General features: G+C 33.8%; 1 protein-coding gene across 2 annotated transcripts in view; it reads right to left on the bottom strand.

Moving 5' to 3' along the window:
* LOC134529124 (phosphatidylinositol 5-phosphate 4-kinase type-2 alpha) overlaps window positions 1-27,407 on the bottom strand; it is a 62,760-nt gene that overhangs the window by 34,090 nt on the left and 1,263 nt on the right. For both annotated transcript variants that reach the window (XM_063362879.1, XM_063362878.1), the window contains exons 2-5: window positions 16,536-16,633; window positions 9,679-9,789; window positions 9,440-9,578; window positions 647-777 (exon numbers count right to left, since the gene is read on the bottom strand). In XM_063362879.1, the coding sequence (XP_063218949.1) occupies window positions 647-777; window positions 9,440-9,578; window positions 9,679-9,789; window positions 16,536-16,633 (479 nt within the window). The remainder of the gene's footprint in view (window positions 1-646; window positions 778-9,439; window positions 9,579-9,678; window positions 9,790-16,535; window positions 16,634-27,407) is intronic.

Below are 27,407 nucleotides of genomic sequence, written 5' to 3'. Positions count from 1 at the left end.
GGTTCAAATTCCATGTAGATAGAGAAAATACATGTTGTGGCTCTCTAAAAAAATTGGAGAATATATTTACTTAATATTTGACTGATCTCACTCGAAAGTCTTCCAACCCTTGAACTCAGTGGTAACATGTAGTAAAACCATACCACTTGACACAATCACAAAGTTATTGATTACTATGTTATTACTAAAAAAAATACACTAACAGGGTGTCCACACACATTCGTAGAAAAATTTCCCTTACTTTTCCATAACTTTCCATGACCAAAATTACAAATTTTCCTGGCAATTTTTTTTAAATATTTCACCTATTTTGCAATTTTCTGAAAGAAGCAGACAATCCAGCCTCCACCATCCTTACAGCTGCACTAGTTCAAACGGAACCTTGCGTACGCCATTTTAGTGTGTGTGACTATGCACTAAAAAACACCCTAGAAAAAAATGTGTTCAAAGTCTGGGTGATGGCATACCAGGAAATGGCATTTCCCCCTCAAAATACTATCACTGAAGAATTTCCATGACTTTTCCAGGTTCTAAAATAAATTCCCTGACTTTCCCTGATCAATTTAAACTCCGCTGACTTTTCCCTCACCTTCCGGAATGTGGACATCCTGTATAATCATACAAATCTGTGCACACGACTAAATACCTGTGTGTTTGTAAATGATTGCTGAATACGTTCCTCATTACCACTAAATAATGTTCCACTCCATCTACAGTTAGTCTGTACAAGCCCAAGTATTGTGGCAGTAATGTTTTTCCATGACGTTCCACAATATACTGCAACAGAGACCAATTTTATGGCAATGAAAACAACTGCATTTTACATTAAAACACTCTTTTAGTAATGAAACATTTGATAAAAGTTCAGTATTGCTGTTTTTCAGGAAGTCCTATGTGTATGACATTATTAAGTAAATAACATAATAGCATAATATGCCACTCAAAAAACTGATGAGATAGTTATCTATAACGGAGAGCGTGAAGAATCATTAAGCACTGCTTACACTGAACTGCTGCAGGTCAGTAGCTAGATATTGTGAGGAGAGAGTTGTCCCAGGGTTGGCATCAGTGGAACGTGCAGTATGGCGATGTATGAACCAGGATAAAGGTCATTAAATGGTTAACACATTAAACATGTATTATTTCACAGATAAGTCTTATATACGTTATTGTAGTTTGACTAGGAATGGGCCAGTCAAATCCTCAATTTCTCAATTACCATAGAATCTCTAGTATCTGAATTATTTGAATAAAGAGATTCAAAGAAAAATTCTTGAAGAAATACACATACCATCTGACCCCTTGTAAAGATGAAGCCGAGTATTATTTTTCTGATACTGCAATATTAACATTAGTATTTAGTAAGTCTGTAAAAAAAGTTGGGTTGTTTCGAGATATTGCAGATGAGGGTACTTGTTTTTGATAATCAATTTCATGTTATGCTTAGACATTGAATTATTTGATTAATTATTGTATGGTAAAAATGTTTTGGGCTCTAAGTTTGGTCAGTTAAATTAAGAGGCCCCATAAACACAGAGTTCAGCCTTCTGATCGGCCTGGACAGACCTGGCCCGTCAGGCAAAACTGGTTTGTATGGAGCTGCCAGCAGATCATTGGAAACGCTAGACTGTGTGTGGGAATTCCCACCGTTTGGTCAGCAGACCGTGGCACCTGTCAGGCGAACCAACGTGTGTGGGAGATGGCTGATCTGCCGGCCGGGTATTCATTCCATTTACACACATGCAAAGAAAACCATTGTCACAATGGGGACCGTTGATCATGAACTGACAGTCCGAACTGAAGTAAAAAACCTCACCCCTAACCACTCAATTACGTTTCAACATTTCACAAACTGTATTCCCGGTTTACCATATTAAAAAATTTCTAGAACATAATTTCTCAGAAAGAAAGACAGGGGTGCGACACAGAAATGAATGTGAATGAAGCTTTAGGCTATAATGGTAATGATATCATTTTCAAAGCTCCTTTTTGAAATGGTTTGTATATTCTCCAAGCGGAGCAAGGTACAGTGTTGTTAGTGTTGTAAATACTGAAAATTTTTGCACTGAGGAGTTTAACAGGATGGTATCAGAGGCTGGGTCATTTAAGTGAGGTATATATTAAGGAAATAGCAGACTTGAGGATTGAAGGTAAACTGGATGAAGCTTGTGATGTTTGCATAAAAGAGAACATGTGCAGGGCAGGTTTTCCTAAAACTAGCGAAAGAAAATCTATGAAACCGTAGCAACTGATTCACTCTAAGATAATGGGAAAGTTGCCAGAGTCACCGGGGAAAGCTTAATATGTAACGACATCTAACAATAAAATTCGTAGTGAAAAAGAGTGATGCATTTGAAGCTTTTATAGATTATCAGAAGGAAGTTTAAGCATTATAGGGTACTAATATTAGAAGTTAAAAGACAGACGGGGATGGTGAATACTTTAGTAAAGAATTTGAGACATACTTCAAAGCATGTGGGACAGGACACAGGAAAACAGTTCTGAACTCACCTCAGAAAAATGGTGTTGCTGAACGAGCAAATAGGGCCATTGCAAATTCTGTCAGGTGTATGTTGATAGAATCATGCTTGTCAAATGTAATTTGGTCAGAGGCAGCAAATACTGTTGTATTTGTGCAAAACCTTATTCCATCACATGCAACTAATTACCAAATACCTACAGAACTATGAAGAGAAGAAATAATCAGTGTAAGCAAATATAATTTTGGTGTGAGCTTAGATGTGTACATATGATAAAGATAAGTTTGACTGCAAGATCGTTGAATGTACATTCCTAGGTTATGAAACACACATCAAATGTTACAGCTTGTGGCAAATCTACGAGAGAAAAGTTAAGATCTCTCACAACGTATTTTTTTTCAAAAAAGTAAATTTCCACACAGATCATTGAATATTCTGGTTCAAAACCTATCTTAGAATTGCAGGAAAACATTGAGGCTATGGTAGAAAATGAAAATGATAAGGAGAGAATGGAGTTAGAGGTTGAGAGTGAGGAAAATTTTGATGGGAACTCATCAGACTTTTAAGGAACCAATTCTATGGTTGGAAGGGAATCAAATCCCTAGGTTACCGGAGAGGACTAGCAGCTTGTCGGAAAATGAGACAGAATCTATAAATGAAGAGAGCCCAGAACTGCAGGTCAGGAGGTACGCTAACTTGCAAGAGAAGGACCATGAGGCCCCATCTTACCCTGGTGCCAGCCCAAGAGACAGAGTTATTTCTCATTATTTCAACTAATTGTTATCAGGGAAATCATGTAGAATGAAATGTTTGCAGGAGGCTATTTCAACAGAAAATCAGGACGAATCATGCCCTGGTGTAATGCGATGCTCCAAAAACTCATGGAACAGTTGTTGTATTTGTTAAACTTAGGGAGCTGACCTTGAAACTGAAGGGTATTAGGCCCAGTCATCTAGGATTATTTTCATCTTTTTGATATATTTCTAATTTTGAACTATTAATCCCAATTTTGGCATGTCAAGGCATAAATCATTTCTCCCAGACCTTCTATATGTTGGTACAACCAAATATTTACCAACAGACTCTTGTCTGTAAATGCAGCAAGGAAATAACTTATTTTTTCACGTTGGCGACTACAACTATCATGATAATCACACCAGTTAACAAGTCTTGACTTCAAAAAGGCATCAAAGCCAAGTCCTATGCCACGTCAAGCCAAAAAATTTACCAAAGAAGCCATCAAAATATTTGAAATTGTTAAATGGCGAGGCCTAATTCCCTTAAGGTAATGTTTGTTGTGATTGGTTGATTGGCCCAAGGGGCTGCCTCACCCTTGCTCACCTTTGTAAGGGAAGGTAGATGTGTCGTCCAACAAGTTGTCGCTCGATTATCATGCCGTACAGACACGTCGTTGGCAACTCGCAAACAAAAAACATGTAGTGATCGAGATATGGACAATTTTACATCTGTGACTGACAAGGACTTTTTTTTAAATTAATATTGTTTATTTTGGCCCTTTAATTAGACATTGACAGGCAATGGTGATCGCCCACAAGGCAAACATGCATCGCAGTTTTGTACCCAGTTAAAATGTTTGCCAAGGAATTTCATAGACTTTTTTTTCTTTTTTTCCTTTTAATCGAGCGACGAAGTTGGTATGTATGAAAAATCATCTGGACTTGGAATGCAAGTTGGTTACCATGTTTCTGCAAAGAATAATCAAATAAAACAGTTTAAAAACTCTTTTTATTCAACTAATAGTGCACCCTAACTTTTGGTGGAAACCAAACAATTCCAATTATTAATATTTCAATTGCTATGTTCAGCAGTGCCTCAAGCGTTTAATAACTTCTACTGTTGGGTTGCCTCGCTGGAGCAATCTTGACATGTAAAATTGCTAACTCAAAAATTAACACTAGTAACTGTGTAGTTTAACAAACTGTTAGTGTTATTCTTGGTACCTAACCTATTACCATTTCCCAAGATAGTATACTTTTAATAAGTAGTTATGTAAATAAAATTACTAAATGTATTATTGATTCAAGAAACATAGTTTGACTAACCAACACTATAAGGGTTGAATGATTCAACACAATTATTAATATATTTTATTTATTATTTAATATTTACCCCATATACATATATTTTGATTTGAGTGGTGGATTCGATGTACTCTCTGTGATTCATGTTCGAGATTTGGATAAAATAAAATTGGCATTTGACCTACTTAGATAAGAAGTACGTTATTGGGTCAATTAAATAAATCCCACTTTTCCTAAAGTTAGAGTAAGGGTTCATTTGAAACCACTCCTGTGTATTTTAAAATCATGATTAATTCTCTAGCTGTAAATAAAGCTGTTCTGTTACTTAAAAATCGAGAGGCTGAAATGTTCCATGCAAAATGAAATCCAACTGTGTAAATAACCACTGATATGTTAAAATTAGAAAAAAAAAAAGGGACATGTCTAAAACTCACAAACAGTATCCAATAAGCACAAGTTAGACACTCTATGTTGTAGCATCACAGCCTTTCCCACTTGTTACATGTTTTAACTAACAATTTATTACATTTTATATTCCGTCCTATGGTTAGGGTTTTTTGATATCATTTAAATAAACGATTTTCATTCCTTTTAAGAAGTATTTGTGTGTTTGCCATACATTTTATATTTATAATTTACATTATTTCATGCTTTCTAAGTTATTATGATGATTTGCTTGCTTTATAGTGAATAAGCCCCTAGGCATTATTTTACTGTTTGGTTGGGTATTTAGATTTTTGTGTTTTTTCACGTAATTTTTAAGGGTTGCTTGTTTTTGCTTTGTTCGTAATTTGTGTAAATGTAATTTTCGTGGATATTTTCCATGTTCTCGCCATGGTTTGTAAGCTGATGCAATAGTTGGCCTGTTGCATTAGGATGACAGAGAGACAGAGTGTGAGAAAGGACTCAGGAGTGCTGATTCCATGCTCCACGATTGACTGGTAATTTTTTAATGTATTCTTGTAGTTGGTTGAAAATGATGTCACTAATTTCTGTAACTTATTCTTGGTGTAATCTCAGTTATAAAAGCATTGCTGCGAGATGCTGGAAATAGTATACTGCTATGTTTTTATAAGGGAAGTACTGTGATTGGCTGGGGAGGTTTTGCACCTGCCACTTCCTTCGGGCAGTACGCAGATGCGTGCGTGTAGCCTCAGTAGTCAGCGCGTGAGGTATCAAGAGGTTGTGTGTTGGTTGTTGACTCACAAAATATATTAATGTGACACATAGAATTTTGCAGTTGTGGTCGGGGCACTATCGTTTATAATCAACCTGTTTTTTGCTTTTTGGTACATTAAAATAGAATTTTTGACCAAAGTCATCGGTAATAGCCCACAACAAGGATCGATTTAACCCTGTCTTTGTTCCGAGAACACAATCCTTCGGCCGTACCGTGAGTTTGTGCGCAACCACAGTACATAATTGCAAACTAATTTTAATATTCATACTTTGGTACCTGCACACAGTCAATTTATTTTTGAGTCTGTGAAGAGATTATGTGCACATTGTTTGCAACTGCAATCTACCTTTGTTCTCATGGTCACAAGATAGCTGCCACGATGACTGTGGATTTTCTTTGAGTATCAATAAAAATATGTTAATATCAGTTTGTGTCGGAGAGGTATTATTCAGTAACTAATCAATGACAGTAAACAACATTTTTCTGGAACTTAAATAATTTTTAGCGCACAATGTATGTCCACTCCTAGGCCAATCCATTTGCTAGCCGGGTGGTCTGAGGTGTGATTATGTGAAAATAAGATATTACTCAGTACATTTTATATGTATGTACTTTCTTGTAAAAAAAAAAGTTCCAGAAATGCTTATAATACTACAAGTGTTGGAAGGAGTAAACATGGATCTTGGATTTATATTTTTTGTGTGGAAAACCTATAGAGTGGTGGTTGTAGCCCTTTTTCTGATAATGGAAGGGTTAAAGTGATGTGACGTGAACCCCTAATTGCAGTTAAGATGATCTGTCAAGGAGATGAGGAAATTAATATTTTTCCAACTGGCCGACAATGAAATCCATTTGTTTATAAATGCCTTCTTCCAAAATTATTATCAAGTAAACAGATCTCTACTGCTAACTCTTTCAAGCAAATGAAGTAGACTCCTGATTATCCAGGGTAATGACTGATAAGGGGTCCACGGATAACTAAAAAACACAGTTAAGGCAATGTCAAAACGAAACCTTTATTTCATCCTATCTAGACAAACACTGTAACACCCGTCCCTCAAAGTAATGCCTTAATTTGTTCCAGTAAAACAGAGCGCTAATCAAAACACCGCTAGTCACGTACTTTTTTCCATAAGAAGTATTTTAATCAAAATAATTTGTCTTCCAAATAGGTAAGTGTGATTGCTGACTAAAATTTTAATCAAGACACTACTCCCATTGAAATTAATTTACAGTACTAATACATATCTAAATACAATTGAAGTAAATTTAAATAAATGTTGAATAACATTTACAGATTAAACAACCTAAAATTAAACTTAAAAATTCACGTACTGCATTGTTTACGTATTAGGGCTTGGGCATAACATTTTTTTTTCCTATGTAGGCACTACCAACATTACTGAGTTACAAAATAACAAAGTTATTGTTATAGGAGATATATTTCAGTTTTAGTAAGAATTTAAAAAGCATAAACTTTGTTTTCTATTAGAAATATTATTTAACCTGTTAACCTAAATGCATGTCTTCAATGATTTGCCACTAGCCCATCCTAGTGGTGCGAGGTAAACTAGCCCTGAAAGGTTCTGGCTTTTCTATCCAGAGATGCTGTTGACATGCAGGATGGCGGAATATAAACGTTTGCTGAACACTTGGGCGTCGTCGGAAATAATAATGCAATGAAGGATGCGAATAGCTAGCTATTGAGGAAAAACCAAATATTATTTGTTGATTCGTCACATTATTAATTTGTTGCGTTACTAAATCATTGCATTGTACTTAATGCTACACAAGTGCCGTTGCCATTGTGCGCACACTGATATAAGAAGTCAAAAACAATTTTTGTTTTTATGGTTTATGAACGTGAAATATGGCACGGTTAATCCACAAATCAGGTAACCCACACCCAGATAATCGGGAGTCTACTGTAGATGACATGACAAAATTACTCTGTGTTGTGCATGCAGAGAAAATAGTATCTCAAACATTCAGGAGGCAATCCAGAGGGTACATTCCCAACTTGAACTTCTATTAGTGTTCCATTAGGAATGGTCCAAATTAATCTCATATTCGCAACATACTTATGACTTATATTAAACACTATATTAACAGACTTGACATTAATCATTTAAGTCTTTCCTTGAACACGCAACTTAGATTTAACTGGAATGAAACTACATGTACGTTATCTTATCTGCTGGCTTAAGAAAGATCTTTGTTGTTGCACCATTACTAAAGTGTATTTCTTGTAAGCACTCGCTTTTCTGACAGTTCTAAAATGTAATGCCACAGCTGTCCATCAGTTTTACCAACATGTTAGCAAATTAACTCTTCTTACCTGTCAGTTTATGCAATATCCACCTGGATAACAGCACTGTCACATACTAACCAACATAGAAATACCATTACATGAAAAGGCATTAAAATAAAATGCATTTGGAATCATTATATTAAAGTATGTTTCACATACAATTACAAAAAAAAATCTGTTTTGAATGTGTCCTACTGCTATTTCAATATTAAAAACCCCCATACCTAGATTTAAGGAGCTATAACATTATTTCTGTATGGATAAAGGTACTAATATTAATTAAATACACATTGGATTGATATAAACCATAAAATTACACACTAAATAGTATTAAAATGTGCATATGTGCATATGTTTGTCTCTTTATCACCAATGGCCACTTGTGCAGTAAGAACAAAATGGGCATTTCAAATAAACAACATTTATTAATTCTACTCTAAATTGCTTAGTGCTGCTTCTAAAAACTATTAAAAAATATAACCCCAGTAATATAATTATTGTCAAGATAAAAATTAATTAAGTTTAATTTTGCATTGTATTTTTTTCACTCATAACAACCTAAAAACACACAACCTGTAATGACTAATCACTAGAGACCTGCAAAATTCACGGTTTCGATGGCCTTCAGGACAGACTGCACATACCCCTGTACACTCGGGCAAATAACGCAAGTTCATTGGCTGCCGACTTGTAAGTCGTCTCAGCTGGTTTGTCTGTGATTCGATCCTTCTTTGGTTGAGGGTTTATAACTGGTTGAGATTTGTCCAGATGAACAGTAAGCCAATAGCAAAGTTATCTAAGAGGTACATGTGTTTGAATTCTAGCCTATCACCGAATGAATCCGCAAATTTTGCAGGTCTCTACAAATCACTTAAAATGATGCTTTAAACATTAGCAGACTTGCATGTTTGCAGGCTGAAATTTTGTATCACAGAGCCAAAAGTCTATAAATAAAGAGCACTTCCATGAAATGCACTATACGTACTCAGCAACTACACAAGACCAATATCAACATTAAAAATAAAACAGTGGACTAACTTCGTTAAGCTGGTGTTATTCCAAAAACCAACTCCCATAATTTTGAACTTTAACATTGTTACACATATCAAAAGAGAATGTATACTTTTTTTATGTTTTCGTAACAGTAAAGTGGTGTACAGATTCTACTTTTAACCACATAACCATCACAAGATTTGACAATGTATACAAAACTTAGTAATTTTGGTAGAGTATATACTAAAATATTATTAATATCATAATGTAGAGTTAAGTGGAAAAAAGCCTAGGAATGCACAACATTTCAAATTTAATCACACACAAAACAACAGATCATTGTTCACCAGAAAAAAATGCTAAACAGATGCACAATAACACTTCCACATATTAAAATAAAACAGAAATACAAATTTGTACTTGAAAAACTTACTGGATGATAATGTTTCAGGAAGGAATGCATTCTTTCAACTTCTTCACTTGTTAGTGTTTTTAAAATGAAGAGTCTGTCGTAGGACTGATAAAATTTGGCACCACTTTTACCATGGGAATCAACTGGTTCAGGCTGCGACCTTTAACATAGAAAATTATTAACAAATTATATTTTCTAACGCTTTTATTTAAAACAGTATTTGCAAGTACGAACGATACTTTTATTAAAAAAAGTTTTACCTTGTCATAGATTCTTTGTAATCTTGATCATCAATTCCAAATCTTTCACGAAGGTTTCGGAATACCAATGGGCAATATTCCTTGAACTTAAAATGGCTCGGCATGTTTTCTCTGAAACGAAACAAATTTCATTCAAGTTACACACACAAGACATAAATATAAATCAATATAGTACTCAGGTGCTAATTTTATATTATATACTAATTAACTCTTCAAATATCTATGATATTTGTAAAGTCTAAATATTCAAAATTACCAACTACAGTAGAATACAGCTAATCCAAACTAATTGGGACCGAACCCTGTTCGGATTAGGCGGAATTTTGTCATACAATGCCATATATTGTCTTTTTGAGGCGTATTTAGTGTCTGATATGTCAAATATGTATGAAAAATCAGACGTAAAATACACCTTTGTTATTTAGCGTACATATTTAGTATCATATTATATATTTAATTACTCACATAGCCTAAACTGCAATTTCAAATATTCCTAGTTTAACAAATCCAACAGTCTACATTACGTGACATTAGGTTGAAATGAAGGGCGGTTCGTGAGTGTGTATTAACGGAAGGGCAGTGACCTTCAACCAGAGTAAACAAAGCCCCCATCCTCCTTCCTGCATAGGTTTACGCATTCCTCCTCTCTTCCGTTCCCAACCATGATGAGTCAGACAGTCAGTGCGACACATGCTACTGCTGTGTCACCTGCTACTGCGCACTTGCCCTGTGTTTTGTGAGCCCTTGTGAGCGGTGTGTAGTGTGGTTTTTTACATTCTGTGCTTGTCCCTGCTATTGGTCATCATGACAAATCAACCGTAAACATAACTCGTGTACATTAAAAGAAAAACTGGAAGTGCTGAAAAGACTTGAAAAGGTGGAAGTGCCACTCTGTTATCAAAATATTTCGGTGTCTGCAAAGCAACCATTTCCGATTGGAAAATTGGGCAGTTTTGTACTACCACAAGTGAAAAAATTATTGAAAAACGTAGCAAAACAGTGTCTTCTTACGAAAAATTGGACGAAGCAATTTTTTTTATGGTTTACCCAAGAAAGACATAAAGGAATCCCTATCACTGGCCCTCGGATTCAAGAAAAAGTGCTTCAATTGAACATGCTCATGGATGGTGACACATCATTTACGGCTAGTTGCGGTTTCTTAGACCGATGGAAGAAACGACATGGAATCAGGCAGCTTACAATAACTGGGGAGAAACTGTCAGCGAACAACAAAGCAGCTATTGAATACCTTGAGGAGTTCAAATATATCATTTCTTCCTACTCGCCACAGCAAGTTTATAACGCGGATGAGACGGGACTTAACTTTAAAGCATTGCCTACCAAAAGTTGTGCATCACAAGAGGAACAATCTGCACCAGGGTTTTAAATGGATAAACAATGCCTAACTGTAATAGTCTGCTGCAACGCTTCTGCCACAAATAAGCTTCCACTGATGGTTATCGGCAAATCGGCAAAACCACGCTGTTTTAAAAACATGAACATGAACACTCTCCCTGTATTTTACAGAAACCAAAAGAAAGCTAGGATGGATCATGTCTTGTTCCAAGACTGGTTTGAAAAACAATTTGTGCCAAAAGTAAAGGCTTTTAACAATGAAAATGGATTGCATCCCAGTGTTTTGTTACTCATAGACAATGCTCCTTCACATCCTGAAGAAATACAACTTGTTTGCGGTAATATCAAAGCCATTTTTCTCCCACCATACGTCACTTCAATTTTTCAGCCAATGGACCAAGGAGTTTTGCAGACTTTGAAAAAGAATTACAGAAAAATGCTTCTTCGTAGACTGCTTGAAGAGAGTAAAGAACTTGCATACTTGCATAAACTCAAGAAAATCACCATTGAAGATATCATTTACTGGGTAGCAGAAGCTTAGGAGAAAACACAAAAGGAATCTTTACAGAAATAATGGAAAAATGGAAAAATCTCTGGCCTGATTTAGAGTTTGTCCAATAGGTCTTCCCCCCCGCAAAAGAAAAGTTTTAACTTCTTCAACTAGTGAAAAAAATTGTACGAGGTTGCTAAAATGCAGAAGAGTGCATTGAAAAGTGGACGGCCATTGACGACTGTGGCCACGAGGAATACACAGATGAAGATATCGTAGCAGCTGTGCAGGGAACGTCAACTGATCTCGATGCAGACGACAGTGAGGAGGAAGGGAACGCGCCGACTGACGTTTCTCACACTGCCGCAGTCAGTGCCCTTGATCTGGCTTTGCGCTACGTCAAGCAACATGCCGATGCAACCCCAACAGATGCTATGTTTATGCAGTGTTGGCGAAACATTGCATCTTCAAGCGGATTTAGTGCATTGCGCCAAAGGAAGATTACTGACTTTACCTCTTAGATAATTGTTTGCTTTTTTACATTTTGTTTTATGTTAATCCTGTACAGAACATGAATTCTACAAATAGTAGGTAAGTAAATTCAAAAATTTTCAATATGTACTAATGTATTTAAGTACTATGTACGTAATCCTATGTTTATCTCTTTTCAGTTAGAAAGTGAAATAGATCAATTATAAGTTTCTTATGTACATATTAATAAACATACAACATGACTTGAAAAAACTTGTTTTTCTTTACTTTTCCTAATTCTTAAATGATATAAAAATATTTTTTTGGTCCTAGCCCTGTTCGGATTAGCGGGGTTCGGATTAGCGGGACTATACTGTATGTACATTGCAGTTTAGCATCTAACAAGAGATATATTTATATCCCATATCCCATTTATATCCCATTTTTTAAATCAAATATGTTTTTGAGAAATGGATGCTTGACATTAATTTGTGGTTTGATTTGTGTTTTTGAATCGTCCTTGACAACTACAATAGGCACAAACTGGATGTCACCAATTAAAGATGCCTACATGTGCAAGGATGAAAAGACGGTAATTGTTCCTTATTGTGTACCCAGTTGTATTTTAACGGAACATTTTAAATTAAAGCATGCAATTGGATGTGTTTATGATGTCAAGCTGTATAATTACCAAAATATATTTTATTTTGAAATTTGTATAAAACTTTGAGGAACATTGTTTCCAGGAGCAATTGTTCCATGAAACATTTCCAAATGTATTTTAATGTAAAATATTAAAATTTATTAAGTAGTGGAATGTTTTTGTGATGTGAAACAATATATACTTGATATTGAAAATATCAATTATAAAAATTTGATATAAACTGTATACGCAATAAGGAACAATTACTGAAAAGATACGACCAAGCCATAATTTTAAGTTAAATATTTATTTCATTGACTAAGCACACATCTTTTTCATTAGTTTGGGCACCAAAAGAAACAGAACATAACTGCAGATAATATTCACACTATCTTAGAGAATTATTTAGTGATCCAAAGTGATATTTGCATACTATAATTATTACAGAAATTCTTCTTGGAAATGTTTAGGCAAGCAAAGTGTTCCCCAGGTTCTATGTTACGTTAACTTCCGTTAACGTACATGGAGATCCAGAAACAATGGAAATGCCTGCCGTCGTAAGCTCTACGCCCGCAATGCACAACGCACGTGCCAGGTGTTTGGCATGCATAGTCAAGAGATCGGAGCCAATCGGAGAGGTTCGGGTGTCTTCTGATTCCCACGCTGAGAACTGTAAATGGGACCGAGCGGCCCTTTCTCTCTCGAACCAACTAGAAAGTTCCAACAGCTAATGGATGGTCAGATTTTGAGTACAAATATCCCCATTTAGCGAGCGTGTAAGACCCCAGAGAGACTCCGACAAGACACACCAGCAATGCCGTGGTCAACGAAGAAGACATCACGCTGCATGTCTACACCGTCAAGAGCTCGCCAGCTGTCGTCACCATAACAGCCCGCACGAGGACTTTATTTCTGGTAAGCCCTCCGAGTATATTTTCGGTGAAAGTGAAATTAACTTTGACTATAGGAAACAGCTCGGTTCGGAGCAGACGAGTGTTAGCGAGTGACTGACTTTGCGTCATGACTTGCGACAAGAAGCATGAGATGTTGCCTCGCAAGACTCATAAAAATTCGAAGTTAGCGACAGCGGCGAAGCAACGTAATTTACATAACGTAATTACTCGAACTCTGGATGTATGTCACTGTAAATGAGACAGAATATAAGTGTGTCAAATAAGAAAGAGGCCGCTAACTGATGTACTGGGATCGTAGGACATCTTGCTGTGTGTTTGAACTTGGCTGCCAGTGTTGTAGTCATCGAGAAAGTGAGACAACGAGGTGCCCTGTTGCCTTCTGCCTGCTGAGTCGCTGATCGTCAAGCAGCCAGGCGGAGAGAACGAGTTCCAACTCGGTACACCAGGCAGACTCATTGAGTTACTGGGTGTACCAGAGTGAGCCCATCGACAGCCCAACGACGTTAAGGCTTGCAGTGCACACCAGCGAGCATAAAATCAAGGCATTAACAGTGTTAATTAACTCTAAATTAACTACTGTATTGTTACACAGATCAAAGCCCTTTGACATACTCCATCTACCTGACTTAATTAAAATAAGATATGTAATGATTTTTAATTTTTGCTATTTCACTAAAAAAAAATTTTTCAAAGGTAAAATTTATTCCCATCTACTTTTCTTTAAAAAAAAAATAAAAACTAGTCAAAGAGTTGTTTTTACACTTACAAAAGTGAATAAAAAAAACAAGTTCAACTTAGTTTACACAATATCTGGTATATCTGATAAAGAGGATTTAGGGTGCTTATTTCCTCATAACGCCAACTCTGAAGAGATCCAGAAGGAAGAAAGATAACTTCATATTCTCAGAACTAGAATTTCAGCTCAACTGGTCGCTGAACAGTTCAGGGCATTTCGTAGACCTGACTCAAGTCTGGTCCCACCACCCTCACTTTGGTTTTCAATTGTTCCTTAAATTCTCTACAAGCAAACGCTTGGAGGCAATTCCTCTTATAAACTGCAGACCTTTTGTCAGTTGTGCGAGTTAATCTCTACTACTGTCAAAAAAAAATATATTTATGGAAGTAGATTTCCACAAATTATTTAGTGAGTAATTCACATTTAATTGGCTGTATTTTGATCACTTACATTTCAATTTTTTTTAATTTGTTTTGCTTTCAGTTAAATTTAATTGTAATTGAATGTTTTCATAATATCCGGTTTTGAAAATTACTGTAAATCTTTTGCATTAGAGAAATTGTTAGAAGGTAGTCAAGTTGTGTCCACGGACGTTTTTAATTTTAAACTCAAAAACAGTTCAACAGTATGGCCAAAAGCTATGGTACAATTCTTCTTAACAAATAAAAATGCTACATGGAAAACTTTAAAAGGAAAAATTATGTTTTTTTTTCTAAACACAAACTGACTTCATATCATTTTAAAAAAGAACCTACCTCACACAAACATTTGTTGCCAATCACAACCTGTCAGAAAACATGGTTGGTAAACCAAAGCATTTCAGAAAAATTAAGCATGATTGGTCTGGTAACATCTGTGACACTTTAACAAGATACTGTGCACCCTTATTAGCATTTCACTCAGAATGGAATTTTCTGCACATTAAGTTGAATAAACAAGTATGTGAATCTGAGTCTGTTTGGTACAAATTTTTACTAAGAGTTGTGAGACTGATTTTACAATCACTGACTCTAAACAACCTTTAACCGGTTGGTACAAAACAGATAATATTAATACCAAATCAGACTTTAAACAAAACAATAAAGCTAATAAAAATAATGTTATAGTTGACCATATCATATCAGAATGGGTCAATGATCTTTGAGTGAGATGGAACAGCATAAAAATTTTACAACTATCTACTATATTTGGTTGATAATATTTATCAGCTTATTCAAGTTACGATGTAATTTGACTAGCACAAAGAGACACACTGCAACACAACCACAACATTAGCTTGTTTAATACAAAGCATTGTGTGCAAGTGAGACTGCAGATACTGCAAAAGATGAAAAATCACCATTGTGAGCTAGTTGGCCAAGATGAATAGAAGATTTTTGTTTTTATAGACACAATTATTAAACATTTGTATCATGACACCATACAAATATTTTTTTTTTTTTAGTTAAGTTTGGTATAAGCAGAGAGAGTTTTATTTTAATTTCAATTTCTAGGATCTACTGCTGTTATACATCATAAGGCAATACACACTAACAGCACTTTCAATTCTTGAGAAATGAGTAAATTCTGGGTAGGTTCAAAACCAAGCATAAATCCAAGGGGTTATGCTATCTCAGCCTTCCTGTGAAAAACAGTGTGAACATAAAACACTATCTTAATCTTTGTTTTCATTCTGCAGTTGGTAATTGCAGACATGAATTTATCACCACATCCAAGCCTTATCACTGTTATTAGCTACACATCTGATGTAATTTTTATTACCAGGCCCTGTGAGATTTACGTACAACCTGACTTACACAATATCTTGGTGCAAACATGTTCAAAAACACAAAGCTTTTACCAAATGCAGTTAAAATTAGGATTACAATGATAGGTGGGCCGGGAAGTACGTTAGGGGCTGTGTAGGCTTGCAGTAGCTAAGTGCACTACTTTAAATACATAGTGCGTAGATATTTTAGGCTCTAAATGAAGTGCAAGAAAAAAAAAAATAAACAAAATTACTTAATTTAGTAAAGATAAAAAATTACTCTTCAATGTTTGCTGTGCAATATTTTAAAGGATCATTTCTGTGTTTTAAAAATACCAAACAAAAAAAAAGGACCATGTCTAAACCACAAAAAAAGTTTTTATTATGCATGATAGTTCAGATACTAGGCCTAATTTTTACACAGAAATATTAGTATGATTATTTAAAGATTTATTCACAACAAACATAGACTAGAATAAAATAATCTTTTCTAAACTTACTTGTTAAAAAGATGATAATCTACTTTCAGCTTGGAGTATGCTCGAAAATCATCAGGCAACAACATTACAGGAATGGTGACATGACTTAACTCATTGATCTACAAACAGAAAATAATTGCATATAATACATTCAAACAACATGGAATCTTAATTCTAGTTCTATATAAGAAATTAACTCTTATAGTGAAACAAAATATAACAGCAGTGCCTGGTTCTACACAATGCAATTAACAAAGTGCATTAGAAAAAAATTGTAAGAAGCTTTAGATCATTAAGTTACTCATCATTATATAAACTCAGAATTTACTATAATCTGCCAATCTAACTATTAACTAAACATAATGGACATCTAATAAAACTATTTTAACCAAAATTTAAAAAAAACTGAAATATTGTTAATGTTTTTGTCATGTTTCAACCAGAGGTATAAAGCTACAATAAAACAAGCACTCATTTTTAAAGTTCATATGCTATTTTATGTAAGATTTACTACATCAATTTACAAATAACTTAATGAAACACAAAAAAAAAAAATATAAATCTGAGGTGAACAGATTCAAATGTGTCTCCTTTTAAACATGGTTTAGTTGGTCAATAATCAGTATTTACAAGCTCAAAATAGTTCACTATTATAAGCCTGTTAATGCTGATGGTAGATTAATGTTGTAGTTTACACTTTTGCCTGGTTAATACATTACAGGTTACCATTAACTGCCAGTGTAGGCTTTCTAGGGGGAAAGGAATACCATTTCACTTTCATCAAAAACCTGGCTTCAGTAGAGATCTCAATTCATTATAAGTAGAATTTTAAAAAAAAAATTAACACACTTTCATTTAAGACATTTGCGTGTACATCAACTTAGTTATTCTGGGTATTTAAATTACAATGAATCATGTATATTACACAAACTGTGGTAATAGTAAATATGTCATGAAAAGAGCTGCTATGTTTTATTGTTACAAGAATACTTCAATTATGATTAACTTGTAATCTAAAAATAAGTGACCTCATTAAATAAAGAGATGACCATTAACCTTGTATGAATGAACTGCAATTAATATGTTTTATCTATAACTGCATGAACCTTTAAACTATTTGCTTCATAAAACATTTGCTACCACACGGCATTGTGTTGCAGCATTGAGAATGATTTGGGCGAGGAAATTTCTCATTCTCATTTCAGAGTTAATTTCTTGTGTAGTAAATATTCAATAATACTTTAAAAGCTTGATTTATCACAAGTACTTGGGGACATAATTAAAACCAGCATTATTAGCTAGCAGCTAGCTATATCTTATTGGACAGAGTATAAGTGGAGCTCATAAGAAAAGTTAAATACTATCAGCACATTGATAAAGCTAAATTTGTTTGTGTAAAATAATTACAGGCTGTAAAATAGCACACAAAGTTGGCAAGTTTTCAGGCCTTCTCAATCCAAAAGGGAACTAAAAAGTTTTAAGAGATTAATTTTAATATAATTAATTTTGGTGTATTTCAGTTTCTACTATTATGTTTATTCAATAGTTGAGAGGGCAACATTAAGGTTCAGCTTTAATCTCCATATAATTTTTTTTGCTCATTACAGATTTTCATTAACACTCTCATCAAAAATTATATTATAGAACACTTTTGTATGTGTTATTGATCTGTGTAAACCCAGAAAAGGAACTTCTCATTAGTGATAATGACAATTAGTTAAACAAAAATTTTAATTATAAGTATTTGTATGACTTTTTACAATTGACAGACAAGTAGTATGTATCTGGCGATGACATTCTATACAAAAAAAAACAAAATGCAACGTATAGGTAATGGAACATCTGAAGAAATTTTCCCCGATTAAAAATAATGGCATGAAAATTAGGTAATATTATGGGGGTGAAACCTGGCCTTACAATTTTCAAACTTATTTGTAAGCGGTGTCCAAGGTATGATTATATGTAATTAAATTTATAAAAGTGAAGACAGTTTGTAAAGATCTGGTGGAAAATATTCAACCACAAACTTACAGCATTTATATCGCTATACCCTAGCATGCTAGGATTTTTTCTGGTAGATGTACAGACAGCTAATATAAAAAATATTTATTTTCACAAACAATTTTGAGTCTTCTTAGACCTATATCATTTTAAACTGCAGCTAAAAACTTCTCAGTAAACCTCCCAACCACTATTTCTTCTTGGATACGGTACTGCACTTACATGCTATATTCTCTTACAAACACCCCCCCCCCCCTCCCCATTTTATTACATACAAAAAAAATGGAAATTAAGTGTGACCACATGCCAATTTTAGCTCCAGCTGTTCCTTCCAAACCAAGACTCTGTTATCTTTCCCTCTTTCTCCCAACGAGATGTAAAAAGGGATGATGGAGAAGTGATTTAAAGGTATGTAAATATTTAAATATTTGTATAAACAAATATAATTATTTTATTGATTAGAATTGTTTTTTTTCTTCAAAATTTCATAAAATATCTGTTTTTTAAGTTTTTGTTTAAAAAATCTAACAAATGAATGCTGTAGTTCCTGAAGCATTCATACTAAAAGAATGGATGTGTTTAAAAAATTTTCAGTTCTGAATATTATGTTCCCTAAAATGTAAATGTTTCAGTCTTCTGATAACACATATCAACACACTTTGGCAAACTTGGATTACCTATAATACAATCAGTTACAAGGTCATCAAAGGTATCACCACACACCTAGGACCTAACTTTTTTCCAAATTGTGATTGGTCTCCAAGTAACAGGCAAAACCTCGACTTTTACACGATTTTCTAGAAATAAACATAAGTTTTACATTACTTGAATAACTAAATGGTATAATTAAAAAAGTGCCAAGCTTGTATGGGTCATCCATGTCAAATCAACACAGTTTTAATTTAAATTCAACCTGACCCTCTTAGATTACAATGATTTTTCGTTTGTAGTTTAACTCCATGAAGTAAATGAATAATTTTTTTTGCATAAAATAAAATAATTTTTTTGTGTGTATTTCTAATTAATTACAAAATAACCGCAATTTTGCATGGTTCTGATCTAAAAAAATTTGTCATTCAAAAACGGTTGATGTTAGAAAGCTCAAATTAGTCCCATTTTAAAGCCTTTTTTAATAGCCTTTCATATGACATACAACTCGATAGGGGTTATTTCACTAAAAATTACCAAGAAAATATTTTATATATTAAAAATCATTTTGGGATCATTATGGGTTTATGAGGTATGAGGCATAAATCTGTTTAATGAGTTCAGAACAGTAATTTAGTATCGTTTTTGTTAAATTATTTAATATTAACCATTCTGAAGTACGAATATTGATGTTTTAAGTAAGGACATACAAAGATTTTGATAATAATTTATATAAGAACTATTTATTAGGCTACTTAACAATTTTAACAGGCAACATTTACATAAATAATCGTAGTATGCTAACCTGAGACTATGTATAGTCTTTGTTATGGCTCATTCTCACTAAAAGGCATGACTGGCTATGGCAGAGCTTTTCGCAATAAATGAAAGAAGAGTAAAAAATACCTACATCATCTAATAGTGTTTGACAAATTTGAGTATGTTTATCAATTTTACGTGTCAAATGTGTCAAAAGTATATCACCATATCTGCATAATTTGTGTTTTTAAACTGAATGAAGGAAAAGAATCACAAGAGAAGTGATTACTTATCAGGTAAGTGTGATGAACTAAATAACACCTGTAAAATGTGACATAAGTGATGCACTTTATAGGCAGAGTGAGTAGTTTTTCAACTAAGTTGACAGAAAGCAGATAGTGTAAATTCCTTAGCTTAAAGGGAAGTTAAACAGATATAGAAAATTATATCTCCTGACAAACTCACAACACTGTGAAAAGTATATCCATGGGTATATGAGTCACTCCCTCTAGAAAGCCCCTCACTAGATATGTATGTCATCACCTCCACCAAAATTCTGAATTTGGCTCAGTCTGCTGCTAGCATTTGTCCCAAGGGAAAACCAAACACCTGAGTTTTGTTGTGATTTCTGACTGTCTTAACACATAACACAGTTGCTGTCCACCTGTTTCAGAAGAAACTTTTAAACTCTTTGAAGCAGAGATCAAAGAGAACTCCCACAAATATATTCTAATTTTCAGAAGGTCTAGTGCACAATATAAACACAAGAACTTTCTGAACTTGTGCCACCCCAAGAAAGAATTTCTTATTGATGGAGTATGGCATTTTTCAGCAACAGCACATGGGAAAGGTCCATGTGATGGTATTGGAGGCAACGTTAAGAGATGGCAGCAAGTGCAAGATTTCAAAAGTCGTACGAAGACCAAATAATGACTCCAAGAAGACAATGATTGGGCAAAAAAAAAAAAACATTTAGGGTATTAACTTTACCCTTGCTACACAAGAATTCTTGACAAACAGATTCAGCTCTTCACATACAATTCTTGGTACCATGAAACTACATACATACTTTCATACCAGTAGAGGGTAAAATCAAAGTTTTAGCAATATCTTTTTCTTTTGCTGAAACCTGGGTTGACTGTTCTATGGCATCTAAGGACATACTGGTTCTAAGTGAGACATATGGTTACATTGTAGCCGTTTACAGTGACAGATGGTGACTGGCTTATTTTTTGGCAAAAGACGAAAAGGCAGATGAAGTCAAACTGACATTTCTACACTCTAACGGACTATCTCCATTTTTCTCGTATCCCACAGCATCTATATTCTCTGGATTTCATCAGCAGACATCCTATGCGAGGTTTGCCCAGCCACTACCCGAATATACAAGATTTCTGACAACGATGCACAGAAAGCCACTCAAATCTCTAATCAATTCAAAGAGAAATGAAGGAAATTCAATACAGATACTTCAACTTGTATCATTTATGTAACTGCTACCTTTTACTTTTGGTTAGCAGCCTAATAAATTGAATAAATTCAAATTCTTATGTCTTTGTATGCGAGTACTTAAAACATCAATATCCATAATTTAAAGTGGTCAAAAGTAAATAAATTAACAAAAATGGGTACTATTAAATACCTGATCTTAATGTAAAACACAGATTTATGCCTCATCTCATGAAACCATAATGATCCCAAAATGCTTTTAAATAGGTAAGATACAAATGGAGCAACCAATTTTTTGAAATTTTTTTCTTTCAAATTTTTAAAATTGCACTTTTTGAGAAAACCAAATTTGAAATTTAACATTATATTTTTATGTAATTATTTAATGAAGCAATTCGTATCGAGTTGTATGTCATATGAAAGCCCATTTAAAAAATCTTTCAACTGGACCAATTTCAGCTTTCTAACATCAGCCATTCCCAAATGACAGATATTTTTCTAGATCAGTAACATGCAAAATTAGGGTTATTCTGTAAATTAATTATTTTAAAAAAACCACTCACTTAAAGAATTTAAAAAAAATTATTCTTCATTAACTTCATGCAGGTAAACTATTAACCAAAAATCATTGAATTGAAATCTAAAAGAATCAGGTACAATGTGTTTGCTGATTTGATGTGGAATCACCCATATGCCTCACATTAATGTTTTGCATGTAGCCCGAGTTCACGTGATCAGTGTGCCAGTATACATTGACCATTCTCCAATTTGTTTAAGCTGGACAGGTGGTATTGTCATGTCAAAGTGACTAGGAGGTTCATTCAACACTAACTGATTAAGAGCTAATTATTATTGTCAAACCACCCTTTAGGTAAAAACCTACACACAGACAAACATAACTCCCATATGAGGAATATCAATTAAATAGAATTCTGTGAACTACGTCATCAAAAAGATTATACAAGATAAAAACAAAATTTTATATTTTTTGTTAATAAAGTATGAATACTGAAAAACTGAAATAATAATGTAACTTTTCTAAATATACAATTTTATTTTAGATAGACTACATTGTGTTTATATTTAATAAATAATTTTAAATAATTTAAACACATATATTTCTATAGCATTTGATTTATGTAGACAGTGTAATTGCATTCTGTGATCTGTGGTTTAATGTTAATAACGCCATTATATATCAGTTGTTATTGTCAAATGCATGTCAGGATTCTCAAAAAGTTTACAAGTGCAACATTAAAGTAGTAGTTTACAAAATATGCTACAGATAACACTACTGTACTAGTATTGAATAGTTGGCAAACTGTTAATTCTCTCATTTTGGCTTGCATGTCCAATTATTGTAAAATCATGCTTTCTATGCACGCTTCAAATTTTTTTTTAAAAAACCCCTCTATTTAAAGGTTGGCCACCCCTGCTGTAAGCAAAAAAAATAATGTGTTAAGTGGAAAATTAAAAACAAAAACTAAGCTCTTAATAGCATTTAATCTCAAGCAAAACAAGTAGTTTTTTTCAGTCAATGTTACTCTCAATTTACAGTGGATCTTAATACAGAATCATCAAAAATAATTGCTGAGATTCTGAAGTCTTATTGTAAAAAGAGTATTTAATGAACATACATGTGTGGCATCTTAAAATATTCACAGCAGAATAAATTTTTAGAATTTGCTTAGTACACTTCAATATGTACACCATTTCAGCTCTGGTGATGTCTAGGCAATATTCAATCGCCTGCCATGTATTCTGAATCGTGTCCACATTTACAGTTGCAATTGTTGCAGTGACCCTATCCTTAAGGAAAGGCCACACAGAAAACTAAGCTATGTTTATGATGTTTGCTATGTTCGCTGTGCCAGGTGGCCATACAGGACAGTCTAGTTCGCAGTGGGATTCAAGTGATGATTCCGACAATGATAATATTCTGCTGGCTCTTGCAGTACGTAAAAGTAAAAAATAAATGGGTTCATGAAGTGAATTCAAAAATAAAATAATTTGATGAAGTAGTTGCCTGTAATAATGAAACCAAATTTTAGGATTATTTCAAAATAAATACAACTCAGTTTGATAGCATTTTATTTCTCATCAAGAATAAAATTGAGGAAAAACTAATTTACAGGGAAAGCATTTTAGCAGAAGAACAATACACTATTTGCTTGAGGTCAGTAAACAATGGTTTCATGACAATATAATTCTTTAATGATTATTTGCCAATGAAAAAAAGGGAAATTAAGAACAATGGGAATTCATACCAATGATTATTATTTCTTTAATAACCTAATATGAAATCAAATCCCAGGCATTATCTCACATATATTACTTTTAATTTTTCTATCAATATATTCAATAACCATGGATATGTTCATACTTCAATGAACTTTTCCATCGACATAATACTAATTTAAAGCAAACACAGAAGTACAGCATAATACCGCATGAAAACAGACGTTTTTGTTCATCTGCACATGCACAAAGTCAGTAACGTGTTAGAAAAATAGCTGAGAACCAAACACCTGGTGACGTCGCCAACACAGAGAACATAGTGAACATAGCAAACATAGCAAACATAGCGAACATAGCGAACACAGCTTTGTGTGGCCAGTGACACCTGAGATGCAGCTGGCTATTTTTTACTCAAGCAGCGAACATTGCAAACATAGTGAGCCTAGCGCCCTGTGTGGCTGTAGCTTTAAGGTGCTGGATGCTCGTTATGTTATTATGTTAATGTTTTTAATGTATCCCCAATGGAAAGAGTTAAGTTTTTGTGTGACCTTTTGTGAGGCTTCGTGAGGCTTCAAAATGCTTGCGTAGCAGGATGTGGACCATTCAATGGAAGGCTCTATTTGTTTTGTGGTATGCCGAACTGAAATTGGTTGTCACAGTCCAACGGAAGTGGTGGCGTTTGCATCCAAGCGAAAAGCCTAGAAGCCAAAGCTACGATATTTTACTATATATTTCCTTTTTCATGCACAAATTATTTTTTACACTTAAAACTGATTTATAATCATCTTAAGCATTTCTCTCACAAAGAACTTACTTTTGTAAAGAAGGAGGGTAAATATCCACAAATTTTATTTTACAATCTTGTAGCAAATTTTGTGCTCTTTAATGGTACCAAGTCCGAGATTGTAAATTTTAATAGAAAAAAAGTTATAATAGGATTACTGAACTGATGTTTACAATTTTTGTTAATTCATTTTTTTCCACTTCTAACATAAATTGCTAATACTTCTGGGCATTTAATTACATTTTACGAGTGATATTTGAAATCTACGAAAAATTCGGAATAAGTATGGTGAATTTTATGATTCTACATTAATAACTGTTATTACAAATGTAAGTTAAAGCAAGATATGTCACTCGACTTCGGTTGCAGATTAACAAAATTCCATCAAACAGAGGGAAACTTTGAAGGGCTTTAAATTCCAAACTAGAGACAATATTCCAAAAATGAAAAATACAGGTTCTCATATTTGTCTGAAGAAAACATGTACCAAATTTCATCCAAATCTGAGATGGTGGGGTGGACAATGTGAATCTTGGCTGGATGATCCGACACGGAATGACCCGGATAAACTTATGCCGATCCTGTCCAAAGAAATCAATTGTTCTCAGAAATTCAGCATTTGGAATTCCAAAAATTCAAACATGTTTGCATAAATGCTTGAAGCTCTGTGCTTACGAAATTCAGCTGCTGCATGAAATCAAACCAAACGACAGACAAATGTGGTAATTCTTTTAATGAACTGATTCAGCAAGATTTATAGCTTTGTCTTCTGGAGGTTTTTCTCATGGATGCAAACATCACCACTTCTATTGCACTGTGACAACAATTTAAGTTCGGCATACTATAACACAAACTGAGCCTTCTGTAGAATGAATCACATATTGCCTCGCGCCACCTCACAATGGTCTTGCAGCCCCACTCCCCCTCCCCTAGTATGTAGGTTTTAAACCTCACTGCCACACCAGGTCACATGAAAACTTAATACTCTTTTCTGTGGGGATACACTAGATTCCACACATTGAGAACACAACAAACACCCAGCACCTTAAAGATAAGGCTGCAGCTGTGGACACGATCAGAAGACATGGCAGATGATTGAATATCGTCTAGACATCACCGGAACCAAAACGGCACCCACATAGGTGTACTAAGCTAATTTTAAAACTTTATTCTTTTCTGAACATTTTAAGATGCCATACATGTATATTCATTAAATAATAATTTATAACAACACTTTGGAATCCCTGCAATAATTCTCTATGAACCTGTACATCTAGCATATTTATGCGAGTCACAAAATAACCATTTGGCAACTAAGGGTGAATGTTCGAACAGATAGAACTACAGAAAAGGCCAAGTTTAAAATTTTTGAAAAATTTATTTTTGATAAAAGATAGAAGCTAAAAATTTTATAATTTAAAAAAAAATTCAATTTTAACAATTTTTATTTTAATAAAAGAGAAAATATTTTTTAATGTTAATGAAAGTACCCAATCATGTTGTTAGTAAATTTTTGGTAAATTTATTCTTATTAACAAATCTGAAATTTCTTTAATTTTGTTACAAAGACTTATTGAATTTAAGATTATCTGTTTCTGAGTAAACTAAAGCATAGTTTTTGGCCTGTTTTCATCATTTTCCAACCCCTGCCAAGGGTAAACATAACCCATTAAAAAAAAAAAAATTTCAATTATTTTTTACACTTATTAGACAGAAACATAGTTTAAAAATTATTTAATAAAATCATGCAGCAAGCAAATACTTAATAACTGGATGATCTCTCACAGTGCCCCTGCTGTGATTCTTACACAAAGCCCAGACAATTAAAGGCTACTGATAAGTGGTTCCACTTCTAATCAAACACAGTGGGTGGTTAGGTCTGGTCAGAAAGTTTTTACTAAGTTAAAAGCATTATTAAGTTCAAAGCATTATTAAGTTATTGAAGTCTCATCAAAAGTGTTTTTTATTTAGACAGAAATCTAAAAACTTGATAGTTTTGAAGGGCTATGGAGCAGAAGGCATAAATCAATAGTCGCTGCTTTCGGAAAATTAAAGTTTGGTTAGGTCTGCTACATCAATCATACATATAATGTATTATTTACCTATTAAATAAGTAGCCTACTATTAGTGTAGCTAACCTAATCAACCACTCACTAATTATTATTTGCCTTATTTCTCATAAGCAGCTAAACTGTGGAGGATTACCAATATTTTAAACAATTATTTTTTAATGCAGTTAGTAGCCTAAAATAACCATTAGCAAATACTTAACAGACACCAAACCTACAGTGACTAGTATGTTTAGGTAGAAACTACTTCTAAATGTTTAAAAATTAATGTCTCTCTCAGGCCCCATATTTTCAATATAGCCTACTTATTGCCTGCCATACAGTATAAAGCCAAAATTACAATAGTCCGCCATCTCCGTTTGTCCAAACCAAGCATCTAACCAAGTGATTTACAACATTACTTCATCCATCCATCAAGAGTATATTCCCAAACAAGTGTAGCTAAAAAACCATACATTTCTCTAAGAGCTTAGTATTGATATTGGTAAATATGTACTTTAGCTGTATTCGCGGAAAAAAATGTTAAAAACCCGAAAATACTTTTATTATATACTCTTTAACTTCCTCTTTTCATGAAACCCGGTGGAGATAAGAAATTCCAAATACTTTAGGAGATATCGAATTTTTTAATTTACATCACAATACCTGTGCATTCATGCGCCATTCAACATTGTTGCTTGTTTAGGAGTATGAATTTTTTTTTTGTGACGTAGGTGAACGACTACAACATTTTCTACTAATGGCAAAGGAATTGTACCCGTCTCTAACTTAGGTGAGTTTTTAACGTTTCAAACTTTAAGGTTTTCTTTGTTATTTGGATATTGTTGCACAAGTAATAAGAAAAAAATATATACTACGTGAATTGTTACTGTTCATCCTTTGTCCCGGTTTGTTAGGTCAGGTCAGTTACATCATAAATACTTTAAAACTAAATAACACATTAAA

The sequence above is a fragment of the Bacillus rossius genome, chromosome 2 (assembly GCF_032445375.1).
Source record: "Bacillus rossius redtenbacheri isolate Brsri chromosome 2, Brsri_v3, whole genome shotgun sequence".
In the NCBI taxonomy this organism is placed as follows: Eukaryota; Metazoa; Arthropoda; class Insecta; order Phasmatodea; family Bacillidae; genus Bacillus; species Bacillus rossius.
This window is presented reverse-complemented; position numbering and strand designations above follow the sequence as displayed.